General features: G+C 41.0%; 1 protein-coding gene across 10 annotated transcripts in view; it reads left to right on the plus strand.

The window, feature by feature from the left end:
- The first annotated feature begins 633 nt into the window (after positions 1-633).
- Positions 634-13,656, plus strand: part of LOC111858225 (ankyrin-3-like) — an 81,611-nt gene continuing 68,588 nt past the window's right edge. For all 10 annotated transcript variants that reach the window (XM_023839799.2, XM_023839819.2, XM_023839810.2 and 7 more), the window contains exon 1: positions 634-1,031. In XM_023839799.2, the coding sequence (XP_023695567.2) occupies positions 915-1,031 (117 nt within the window). In that variant the 5' untranslated portion in view covers positions 634-914. The remainder of the gene's footprint in view (positions 1,032-13,656) is intronic.

A 13,656-nucleotide genomic window follows, 5' to 3' on the forward strand; every position in this document is an offset into this window, starting at 1 on the left:
TGAAGTGAGCTGAATTATTCAGAAGAAAATTGGCCACTCTAGCACGTATCAACACTGAAATATAACAAAACCAAAAACCTAGTATTAAACAAATCAATTTTCTGATGCAAAAACATTCGAAAAAGGTTTATTGTTTCACATTCTGCTATAATACATTAAAAAGGTAATGGGTATTATTTTTTGGAGAAAAAAAACAATGCCACATTGGCATTTTGATTTAATAAAAGGCCATAATAAATTAAAATCTCTGTGGTCTCCGACTTGACCACATGTGTCGGATTAGCGATTCGAGCATAGTATGAGTGAATGAGGTAACTGTTTCTAAAATTGGTTCCTTTTATTGGTTTATCGGTGTAGTTTGTCGAGCTGCACCATTTTTGTAGGTTTTACAGAGGTGCATTAATATATTTTTTCCCTCAATTTTTTAAATAACAAGAACAGGGGAAAATGTCCTGCTTATATTATACAAAAATCAATCAATTTCATTCAAACACATCCCCATCCAGTGTACACTAATCCGTGTAGCATCATTATCAAACGACCCCCTCCCCCCCGCTTATTCCCTCACATGGGTACTTCCAGCTCGTGGCCACGATACTGCCTTTTTGCTCTGGCTGCCTTTCTTTTTGCATCCACAGTCACGTTGCATCGTGAGGATTGGTTCAGGTTCAGGGTGGAGCAATGGAGCAATAGGAAGAAATCCAGCAAGAATCTAACGTGGTCTCCCTACAAACTGATGGCTCCCATATTGGTGATGCTAACCCACAGCATCTTCTTCCGAGCTAGTGTGCAGTGGGTGACACAGAACGCGCAAGCTTTTCTCCTTGCTCCCGCCGTAACCTTTGGAGGGATCCTTTCCTTTTTCATTCCGTGTTAGTCACTTACCTTCAGAAGGATCTTGCTAGCATTTCATAATGGCTCATGCAGCTTCCCAGCTAAAGAAGAATAGGGATATAGATATCAATGCTGCTGAGGATGAGAAGGAGAAGAAGAGGAAAAGCAGGAAACAATCGCGGGATCAAAAGAAAAAGGTATACAGGTTCCTCTTTTTTCCCCCCACGCTGACACCTGCATGCACGCGCTGTGGGTCTTTCTAAGGACACATTATCAGAGCTGTTAAACTCCTCTCACATCCATTAGCAATTGTCGTTGTTTTATACCAACTTTTCACCAATTCCATGTGTAATACAGGAATTACCTGCTTAACCGTGAGCAATGTGAGCTCCAGAAATGGTGCATCAGCACAGCTAGGCTTTACTGTTCACATCAACGATTATTCCATGCTCTTATTTATATTTCAAGCATGTGCTTCACAAACAAGGCATTTGGCAGGGACACTGATTTTATTGTGCAATAATGCGTGTGCGTTGGGAAAGCAATGTATATGCAATATGCATGCTGTACTGGTTAAGATGCTAGTACCTACATAGCGCTTTTCTTTTTTGTATATGGCAATAAATCTTTGAATTATTACTCTATATATCTGAAGACCAATGTCAAGTATATTTTATCTTCAATATAAGATAGTGGTTTACCTTTAGTAATACACAAGGTTAAGACTCTGCCTGTGTCCTTGCTTTGACCACAGAACATAGGCAGTGCCTTGTTGATTTAGATGTAATTATTTTGCAGAAATACACTACTCACTGACATTCAGAATAAGATACAGACCTAGTATTTTATTGTGTAAGTGATTGTGTTCCATTATTAATTTTAATCTTTATAATGGCTGTTCTTTTATGAGAAATTATGTTAAATACTTTCATAGTTCACATGCTAGGTTTTGTGCATTTAATTAGATTTGAAAATGTGCAGTTTACATGGATGTTTTTGCCCCTGTGCTTATGCTAAGTTGGTGTTCAGATTTACCCAGTAACCTGAGTGCATCTGAATGATGAATTGAACGTTACTTTCGCTAAAAAAAAAAAATTAAAGGCCACCTTTACCGGTTACCTTCGTACCTGATGAGTTTGGCTGTTCTTGCTTTTTTTTTTTGTTTGTTTTACTCTTATAGTACTCATTTGCAAACCTGAATTGTGTCGTATTAGGTATCCTAAGCTAAATGGTGTCTGGAGTCCTCCACTCGGCTCACCTCCGTAGCGAAGGGTTTGGAATGTCGTTTGACAGCTGCGACGGAATGTGTCTTGGCACACACTCAATAATGAGCAGTAAACAGTGAAGCCCAAAGGCAGCAAAAATAGGACACAATCAGATTTCTGTTTACTGATCTGGAACGATTTCTAACAAGAATAAACAAATACACTCTTAGAATTTTTAAATAACTATTATGGAACCCCAATTTTGTATAGCAATATAGGAATTATATTAATTTACCATTCATGCATGTTTTTGGTGGGTTTATTCCTCCACTGGAATGAACTGGCTTCCCATTAAGTGTTCTCATACCTCGACTCATACTATGTGCTTCTTGGGATAGGGTCTAGGCTCATGACACATGTCTGCTCATTGATAAGCAGTTATGGAAGAGGGATCGATGGACTGCTTCCAAGAAAAAACACAATTAGACTGACAGCACTTTGATAGATGAAGAGTCTCTGAGTGTTTATATATACATACACACACATTGGTTTAGCCGAGTGAAAACAGAATGGCTGCAAAGCCATGACATGTCATATGCTGGGTGACATTAGTTCAACTTCCTTCCAAATTAGTACAAAAATACAATTGGAATAGTGGCTGTGCAGGCAGCCCTGCTCCCAGCCATGCACGCCTGAAATATATATATAACACTGCATAGATTTTTGTATTCTCCCTAAGTTTTGGTAATTTAATAATACAGACGCTCCTCTACTTACGAATGAGATACGTTCCGAATGGCCATTCGTAACTTGAAATGTTCGTAAGTCGTTATTCAACATCATTTTAAGGGTATAGGCTAGGACTAATTAGAACCAGGATGCTGGGAGTTTGCACGCTACGCTGCTACGCGGCGGGAGTAGCGGCCAGAAGTCATACTAGGCGGGATTGGCGCACAGAAAAAAAAATTGATGTTGCGGACAGGAAACGGGAGCCCAATGAACGCAATTTGGACGTCATAAGTAGAGGAGCGTCTGTATTCAGACTTTCTTCCCGCAGTCCACAGAGGAACTTCATTCCATTAGGGCCCTGCATAAGGTTGTAGTACAGGTTGCAGTAACCATACATGGTTAATTACTGAAAACGGATGGAAAAATATATATGTATTTAATTTCTCCATTGTGTTTTAATTCATTTGAAGTGTTTCTTTTAAAACACGTCTCTTTGCTCTATGGACTCATTCCCACTACAACGTTATAACATATGACATTGAATGATCTGGGTCAGGCTAAAAGCAGATCATTTTGACCATAAGTGAGAGTACATTGATCAAACGTTCGACTCTACATCTAATGAATATTGCTGGCATATACAAGTTCCAATTTTGTGTATATCTGTTGCTGTTACTCTGCATTCTGCTGGCATTGTGTATTCTGGATGATGAATAGAGAGAGTGTGCTGAATTATTGCTCTTTTAAGTCCTATGATTGCACCGTAACAAAGTTCACTATGCTGTTTGTAATAATTAATGGATCTTGTAGCGTATGCTGGAATGCAGTGGCCTTTGTTCACTCTCTGTTTTTCTTGGTTGTAACATTTCGCTTGACATTCTTCCAATATGCCAACTTTACCCCAAATTACATTGGGAGGATTTTACCTGTGTGCCTTAAATTTCTAGCCTGAGGTGCTAGAAATTTGTAGAATAATTAGAGTATAGAGGAGAGAGAAGGTATATTTGCATACTTTATTATTCATATGAGTGTGTTTCCTGATTATATTGATTAATCTGTTGTTTAAGGACTGTGTACAAGCATGTTAATCAGCGCCTGGCACTTGGTAGGGTATGCCACATTCCTTAGAGGTCATCTGACAGTACTGGGCTTCTGGCTTTATAGCTGTTGTTCTTTTCGTGGCATACCGAGGTACATCATGATAGCTGGTTTCCCTGGAACTTTGCAGCTGTTTGGAGGAATCAGAAATCCAGCTGTTCCGTCTGAGACTGCATGTATTATTGCATGTTTGCATAATTATTATTAGTGCCCAGAAGAGCACATTGTGCAGAAATGCCTTCCGTGTTCCTTGCCTTCTCTCAATTGTCTTTGTGGACACAATAAAATTCATGAAATCTTAATTTTACTCTTTTCCTATGATTGCTAACTATCTAGGTTTTCCTACATCGCACTTCGAATCAAATCTTATACCGTGAATAGCATTTCTCATTTTAATTTATTCAGGTTTTCTCAAATGATCTTAAAAAAAACTTCATTTTTCATTCATACAGTTTTATTGTGTGTATTATATATAATGTATTGCTGATTAAAACTGAAGCATAGAGCTATAAGCAAATGGTTTGCTGTTTTATTAAGTAGTGGAATATTAGAACAATGTGGTCCTGTTCCCCAGCAATATGAGAACATAATGATATTGAACATGAACATAACAAGTAAACACATTTTGAGGTATCAGATTATTAACTCGTGCTTTATTTGTAATCTTTGTCCATCAGGAAATTTTGTTTTAGTAAATGTACACACACATTTAATAAACCATAAATATTGTGTATATATATACTGTATATTTGCGAAGTAATACATTCACATGTAACGATATGCCAGAAAAATGTATATAAAAATTCCAGACCTAGACCTACACAGCACCAGCATCTTTTTTATAATCAAATTTACAAAAAAATAATGAATGTTTCCCTTAATCTAGAGGCCATTCATGTTTAATGACTGCTTATGTGCTGCTAAATCACAGCAAACCTGGATTCTGTCCTAGAAAACATAAAGGCATAAAGTAGGCACCCACTCGCTCCACATTTTAAAATAAATGTGTTTCACTTAAAGAGAACCAATGTTGCAGTCATCCCTCCTTTCATAAAGATGTGTCCTTGTTTTATAACAATTAATTTAAGCTTAGGAAAATGACTGAGTGGCAGTTTATTACACGTGGAATGAATTGTGCAAACGTCAAGTATACACAGTAATGAACATAAATACTCAACGCTCTACAAATAGGCAGAAAGTAGAGTATGTAACATAATACGTGAAAAAGAATCAGTCAGACAAACAACCAAGGAATGGTGAAACCTCAACGTCAGTCAGTAAACAATGCATGTTACAATGACCCTTGGTGTAGGGATGCTCTCAAAGTGGGATGATCGCCTACCTCCCCCCCACGAACCTGAACACAGCACGTGGTTCTGGATCAAGTTGGAGAAAACAGTCCTCTCCACTAAGATGTCTGGAGACACAGCGTGAAACATCAGTTGATTCTTGCCTGTTTGCTGGGGGCAATGGACCCGATGATGGTGGATGATAAGGCAGGGTTCCTGACAAAGCTGAGACAGCACCTGTCAATCTGATGCTGGGGCTGTTTCTGATCACAGGCTGCAGAGCTATACAGGAGTTTATAGGCGGCCGATTCCAAAGACCTCTATACACTTTCAGTCAGGTATGGTGAACAACTTACTTCTAAGTCATTCTTTAGATCTGCAGTTTCATTCATCAGCCCATGTGCTCCATCTTTATCCATCCTCTTAAATGGGCTCTTCCATCTTGGCACCAAATTCATCTGTTAAGCAGGATCATCAAGAAGAACCAGATCTCCCACCTTATGAAACGCATACACTTTCTCGTCTTCATACTATTTCTGGTAATGATACTATTTCTGGAAAATGAACAAAGTCTTTGTTCATTTTCTTTAGTGTCATAGTAGTCACATTGAATGACATAGCATAGTGTTGGGTTGCTCCAGCAAAAGTATAAAGGAGGTAAGGTCATTAGCATATGCTGTTATGGTACATGGGATGGCAGGGGTCTTAATGGACCGGAATTCATCAGAATGTCCACAGACATGTACAATGACATGCACAATGAAGTAAGGGCTGAACACTCTGCTAGAATGGACACTGGAGTTGCATGCTGGCTCAACCTGTAGCAGATACTTTCCAGTCTCTACCAATACTGACCGATATATATATTTGGCTAGCTGGTCATTCAGCATTGAATTTGGACACTCAACCATGGCATCCAACTGAAAATGGTAGGGAGAAGTTAATGTCAAACATTGTATAGTCGTTCTATGAGATCTGACATGGACTGTCTACCCTGGTTGCTGTGAATATGTTATGGAATGCCATGTTGTCAGATACAGTCCTCGAAGATGTATTGAACTACAAAGGTAGCATGCTGATATTTAAAAGGAAACAATTTGACATAACAAGTCACATATTCCATTACAGTTAGCATATATCAATTTCCCTGTGATAAAATAGGCAACTCTGTTGTCTCTGCTGCAATCATCTGAAATGAGGGGCTCCTTTCCTGTGAAACAGGTGAGTTCAGACTGACAAAGTAAAAATTCTGTGCAACATTTGTAGATGTCTCATCATGTGTAAGGCCAGTAAGATATTCTAAGATCCGTTTGTTGTGTGTTCAGCACGAAGATTACCACTGAGCGTGTTCCCATGCAGGTATGTTAGAGCCTTTGTCATGAGTGCTGCTGGAAACCAAACCTGGCTTGTAGTTTTTTTTTTCTGTCTGACGGACGGCACATATTTGCAAAGAATGCCATTCCGTGAATTTAAGTGCGGGAATTCATGCCAGAGTGTGCTCAAAGTGACGGAGGCCTACTTCAGCTGACCAAGAGGTGGTCTCTTCCCGCTACTTTCAGTCCACAATGAGATTGTCTTCATACAGGGGTACATGATGTTGTTAATGTAGCAGGTCATTCATAGCATTTGCTGTATGACAATATCTGTGGAATCTGTAGATGACTTAGAAGCTGTGGATGTCCTGGTAAGTAAGTGTCGGACCCTGACAGCTCACTGGTGCCTCTAGCCCACACAACAGTCAATCATTTGATGTGAGAGAGCATGTGACTGCATGTTAAAGGTCAACGTGTCCTGACTTTGAGACTGCAGAACCTCCTACCAGATGTCAGTGCAGCAAATAGTTTGTCAGAGGCCTGTGTTGGGTCCTTGATGATGCCAGTAGCCCTCTGGATACAGTGATCATTGTAAATGTCCGGCAGAGAAGGTAGAGTGGTCCTAGAAATCTCTGCTGTTGTATTAATGACTCGCTGGAGGGACTGTCGGTCTGAGCCACTGCAGGAACCAAACCAGGCCGTGTTACAGTTTATGAGGACACACTCACTGTGGTCCTGAATCTGTACAAGAACACAGCCAATGGCATTTTAGGAGGCTTCCTTGTATAGCAGGAAGACCTTTGTACTACTGTAGGATTGTTTGTATTCTTTCAGATCAGGAGTAGAAATTATATGGCCATGGAAAGCCACATGACTGGTACCATTTCCTTAGACCTGAGCTCCTAGCCGGTGGCCTTGAAGCAAGTACACACCTCTGCAGGTGCTCTGGAAATGTTCAGCTGAAGGCCTGCCCTGGGACGGAGCATCTGGTTCTAGAATGCTCAGATAGAGGTGACGTTACCAAAAATTACCCATGGATCAAACTCCTGCCAGTTTGCTCATTTGGTACCCGGCCGGGATGCAGCGAACTTATAGTGACTGCACTGCTTCTGAGGGGAACAGTGTCCGAACAGTACTTGCACACTCATGCTGTCTGGTGTGGCAGGAAAAGCTTGGGCTGTGATGTTTGTAGGGGTCACGCCTGCTGAGTGATCATCTATCCTCTTGCCAGCACCGTGATGTGGAAGCAGAAGATAGGTAGTGCTGTCCTCTATCCTATGCAGAAAAACTAGCATGTGCAAGCTCACCTTGCTGTGGGGGGAGCCTGTACTTCTGTGGCATAGAATCATAAACATACCTCTCTAGTGATGTAGGTGGAGTGGTGTCCTTCTCGTTCCGTCTCAGCTCTGAACCTCGCGAAAGCAGATGCCTGTGAGTCTGGCCGTTGTAAATCTGCGCTTCCGTTTCAATTCACCGACCTCGAGCTGAAGCACTTGCACACCTGTTCTGCGGTCCACAGTGGCACACATTGTGGAGTGCAGAGAAGGGTCACAGTCAATCGAAAGAAATTTAGAGGACACCAAGGCTAAAACTGACTGTCTATTTAACTAATATGATCAGTTACCGTGCACTGTTGATGTACTAGCCTGAGAGGGTGCGCTAATTCTCAGTGCCTGAGCATGCTCACATTTGCATGTAATGTTCACGTCTTCGTACAAGGAGTTTGCTCTAAGTTCATAGCTTTTGGCCTACAGCAATAGATCAAGGGCGACTGTAAAGCATCTGAAATGCTCTTTGTGTTCAGCAGGTTGGCTGTATTTAGGTAACGACAAAAGCAGCAGGCGAATAATTTCAGCTGTATACACCTTTTTCACAAGGTTCATTAGAAAGATGGTGTCTGGCATTAAGAAATGTGTGAAAGTGGAGCAACATCTCCCAAAGACTTCGTTTATTTTCTTTAGTCACAAGGTAGTCACATGGAATGAAGAGTATCACCACTGAGATGTGGGTAAAATGGTAGTGATGTCACATTGCTGCACATCTATGACTGCCACAGATTAAAACCGTCCTTATCCTCGTCATCTGTACAATAACATGGCACTATGCAAACTCTTTAATGAATTTTTATAATCAAGCATTTCCCAGCCTAGTCCTAAGGGACACTCCGAGCTCCCAGCCAATCAGAAACACCAAATACCAGGAACAAGTGTGTTGGGAGCTGGGAGAGAACAAATGTTTGGACTGTCGGGGGTGGTCCCATGAGACTGGGTTGGGAAACACTGCTATGTATTAATAACAGAACTGTCAATGCTCACAAAGCTCCCTGTCATGCTCTATGCCTTTTTAAATTGCCCCTTGGGGACAAATAAAGTTTTTTGAATTTGAATTTGTCATCATCCAAATCAGGTAGTGTGATTTGTGTAAATACCTGCAACTGAGGTCTGCATGTTATTGTTGTTATTATGAACCATTGTATTGTATTGTAGGCAGCCCTGATCCTGCAGTGCTGGTATCCAGCAGGTTTTCCATCCTACCTGATGATCTCAGGCAGATAGTAATTCAGGTGTGGTTCATCACAGACCAGGTAGGATAGAAAACATGCTGGATATCGGCACTTGAGGCTTAGGGTTGCCTACCCCTGTAATAGACTTTATGGTAATCCATTCATAAGTACGAGTTGTCCATAAGTCGGACACTCTTAACCCAGAGGCTGCCTGTAATACCAACTGAATTTTTATGGGGCCTGAACAGCATATGTGTCTTTATTAAAACCTTTACAGAGTGTTTAGCAAAACCCTCCCCTCACCTCCAAAATGGGAAAACCACAGACCACAAACATTGCTCACTACCTGGCTGACTAGCTGCTGCTAATCTAGAGTAATGTAAAAAAAATAAATGTCAACTTGGTGTCCCATGGTATGCCGTAATGCTTAGGCGTCAACGTCAGAAAACAAAACCTCAATTCATCTTGATTTAAAGTCAAATAAACTTTGCGAAATGAAAATGTAGAATAATACACAGCTCCCCCAACCGCACACTGTCCTGCATGCTGTCTCCCAGTCTGGGAATGTCACTGCACACCGTCCTGCATGCTGTCTCCCAGTGTGGGAATGTCACTGCACACCGTCCTGCATGCTGTCTCCCAGTCTGGGAATGTCACTGCACACCGTCCTGCATGCTGTCTCCCAGTCTGGGAATGTCACTGCACACCGTCCTGCATGCTGTCTCCCAGTCTGGGAATGTCACTGCACACCGTCCTGCATGCTGTCTCCCAGTCTGGGAATGTCACTGCACACCGTCCTGCATGCTGTCTCCCAGTCTGGGAATGTCACTGCACACCATCCTGCATGTTGTCTCCCAGTCTGGGAATGTCACTGCACACCGTCCTGCATGCTGTCTCCCAGTCTGGGAATGTCACTGCACACCGTCCTGCATGCTGTCTCCCAGTCTGGGAATGTCACTGCACACCGTCCTGCATGCTGTCTCCCAGTCTGGGAATGTCACTGCACACCGTCCTGCATGCTGTCTCCCAGTCTGGGAATGTCACTGCACACCGTCCTGCATGCTGTCTCCCAGTCTGGGAATGTCACTGCACACCGTCCTGCCTGCTGTCTCCCAGTGTGGGAATGTCACTGCACACCGTCCTGCCTGCTGTCTCCCAGTGTGGGAATGTCACTGCACACCATCCTGCATGCTGTCTCCCAGTGTGGGAATGTCACTGCAAAATCAGCAGGAGCTCTGCTGCTGCTAGGACTGCACTGAACTGGGGGAAAAATTCAGCTCTCCTCCTCCAGATATCATTCACCTTCTATTCATATTTATTAAGGAGACACTTTTAATCCAAAACCTGGAGAAATTGTGGTAAAAGGCCCCGATCAAAGGCCTGACGGGAAGATCACTCTGCGCACCATAGGACTTGAACCAACGACTTTCCAATTATGACCACATGCTACCCAGTTTAGTCATGGTGGGGCTTCCTTCCTTTTCAGTTCCCCTTTTGGAGACATGGTCTTTGTTGTAATGCCTGCGGTCTGTTATTATGCTTGATTTCCCTAAATCCTCTCTGCAGGGACCTGTGTCCGTTTCCCAGCAATAAAGGCAAATGTTAATCTTTTAATCAGACTGCATGACTGCTCATACTCATCATTTTACTTGCACACGGCTCTACAACAGTCATAAAAATGTCTAATTATAAAATTTAAATGCATTATTTGCATCATTTTGCCTGAGAGACAAATGGTATAATATACCATTAGTGGAATGAAACACAGTGTACTCTGTGCCATATATAAAGCACAGCGCAGGATCATGTTTGACTGTGATACTGCGCCACATAAAACAAATGGAGCAGTATTACATAGGTACAGTTGCACATGTGAATGGAGAAGAGCTGCAAAGACAGTCGAGGGAATGAGATCCTTTCATTCTCTGATACAAAGATGGAATCATTATTGAAGGGATCTGCTTTAGCCTCCCATTGCGCTAGATGATTTTACCATAGCTGCCACACTAACCCAGTTACAGTGTAGTGACAGGAAGGATATAATCATGCATTATTATCTTTTCCATAAAGATGTTGAGCTGTTTAAGGAAGCAGCTAGACGAGTGCAGTGATATTATTCCTACCAGGCAATTCTCATCATGCAGCTAATTCAGAAGCCTGAGAGAAAACGTTACCTGGGAATTGGAATGATTCTTTTAAGGTGTAACACGTAATTTACTTAAACTGTAACAGTGGCTCTAATACTGATGCCTGCATTCTCCCTGACAAGAAAACCTACTAGAAGATAAATTCATATCATCAGCATATTGCCGTGACCGACTGCCTTGTCTGCTTCTTTTCAGACTGAAAAATCTTGTTCAATTAGCATTCTGCAGTTTGAGTAGTGCTAGCAATCTTTGAGTGTTTTATGATTTATAGGTTTGGACTTATAGTATTATTGATCACATTATTATTATTATTATTATTATTATATATATATTTTGTTAACATGCTGCATAATATGTAATGGCGTCTACCAGCGGCAAAGTGTATTAGGACAGTAGACTTGATGCTTCTTTGCTTGTCCAACTGAAACTGATAGAGGATACTTTTAAAGCACATGTAGTTCACATGTAGTTCAACAATAATTATGTGGCAATATCTCAAGTAAGCCAAGTGTCACTGCTTCTCATTATTTTTCTTCTCTCAGTGTCTGCGCTAGAGCAGCGTTTTGGGAAAATTCAAATCTATGCAGTAGATCCCAACTCCAGAAATATCCAACTTGCGGACAATTCATACTTACGATAGACTGCCATAAATACTATTATATTAAACATTTGAGTTAAATAACATGGTTTGTAATAACATATGGACATTCTTTGTGACGCTCATGAAAACGTTGTTTGGCTTCAGCAATTCGTCCGCTCGAGGTACAGTACCATATGTAGTTAATGTTTTATTACCGTATTATAATTATTATTACGTGCCATGTTATTATTTTTACGACATCTAAAAATTTCACTTGGACAGATTTAGAAACCAGGGGACTTCCTGTATTGTGCACCTGATTAGAACTACAGTGACTCAAAATTGAAAACAGTTTAAAGTAATTCCTCAGGTACACAGGAGTAGTCTGTTGTCAGTCATTAACAGCGGACTAACTCCTTGCAGTTTTGCTGAAAACTACAGAGAGGTGAGTCAGCCCAATCCACAAACCCGCTCTCAGAGTCATCGATCCCTTGCATATCATCCATCATAGTGAAGCCTTTCCTCTCCATTCACTGGATGCCAAGCAAGGACACTCATGCCGTGTTATATAACCTTAGTTGGATGGTTTTGTTCACGAAATGTAAGGTTCCTAAGTTCTAACTTTCATTGAGTCAATATTACTCTGGTTGAGGTTTTCACATGCAGAAGACAATTCATTCACTTTCAAATTTTGCTATATAATTTCATTTTTAGTAGTTTGTGCTACAAACATCACTGATCAAAAAGATTTCGGGGTTAGTATTAAATAGGTCTACCAGCAACTATTTGGAGCCAGGCTATAATAATTATTCAGCCGGCATCAAAACTGAAGATATCAGAACTGCAATTTTTATTACTGTAAATGGGGCTGGTTGAGAAACGGTGCTATAGATGATATAGGCATCTGCCTAGGGCGTCAAGTTCCGAGGGGGGGCACCGACTTGCCAGCCAGTTTCATTTTGCCTCAGATGCTCACCCAGGCTGCCACATCAGGTAGGACCAGTACGGACTCTAAATACTTTATTGAGATGATTAGCAGGAGACCTGGACATCATACAGTATCCATTAAAAGGGCAAAAGCCTATTTTAGGAAATACAGGAGAAGAGGCAGGCAAGGGTGTTATATTTAGGTATAATTTATGTATGTGAAATTAGCATGGCTAATGGCTAATTGTTAAAATAACAATAAGGGGTACTTTGGATTACTACATTCAAAATGTAAATTGTCCGTCATTCTAATTGAACTTTTCATATTGCATTCCCAGTCGTTACTTCTCTGCTGTCTTATTTACAGCTGCCATTAGTGATAGTAGGCAATTAATTTAAGCTACTAACCAGTGTTCAGGCACGTTTCCGTACATTATCTGGAAGAGCTTGGTTTACTCCACTAATCAGTAGGTATGGAAAGCCTATCAAAGTCTAAGCTGACCTTGGTGCTCCGTCCCCACCTCTATTCCCGGTTTATGATCTCCTAATAGATGAATACACAGCCTCATACAGTATATAGAGATAGCTGTGATCCATTAAGTGGAATCCAAGCCAGAAGTGTATAAAAGGCACACAGTGTACAAACAGGGGCTCCAAACCGCAAGCATAAACACAAGGCTTTTCCTTGCCTAATAGTCACTGCTTGCAAACATGAAGTATCAGGTTCTACTGAGGAAGCAGTTTTCTGAATTCTCATAATTCTTGTAACCTAATGATTTCCCTACTGACAGTTGTCATTTTGCCAAATATCGGTCTCTGTGATTTTTTTTCCCCATCAGAATTCAGCCTTCTAAAATTTACTGCTGAACAAAATAAATATATAACCTGTGCAGAACATGCTGAGTTTTCAAGCAGATCTCTCTGCTTTGGGTAGTACTGATGAATGAAGCTGATTTTTTTTCAGAAGCATTTTAAAAATTATTTTTCATGTAATCCTTAATTTATTAATAGTTTAACTTCACGTACAATAT

This window comes from Paramormyrops kingsleyae, chromosome 3 (genome assembly GCF_048594095.1).
Source record: "Paramormyrops kingsleyae isolate MSU_618 chromosome 3, PKINGS_0.4, whole genome shotgun sequence".
NCBI lineage: Eukaryota > Metazoa > Chordata > Actinopteri > Osteoglossiformes > Mormyridae > Paramormyrops > Paramormyrops kingsleyae.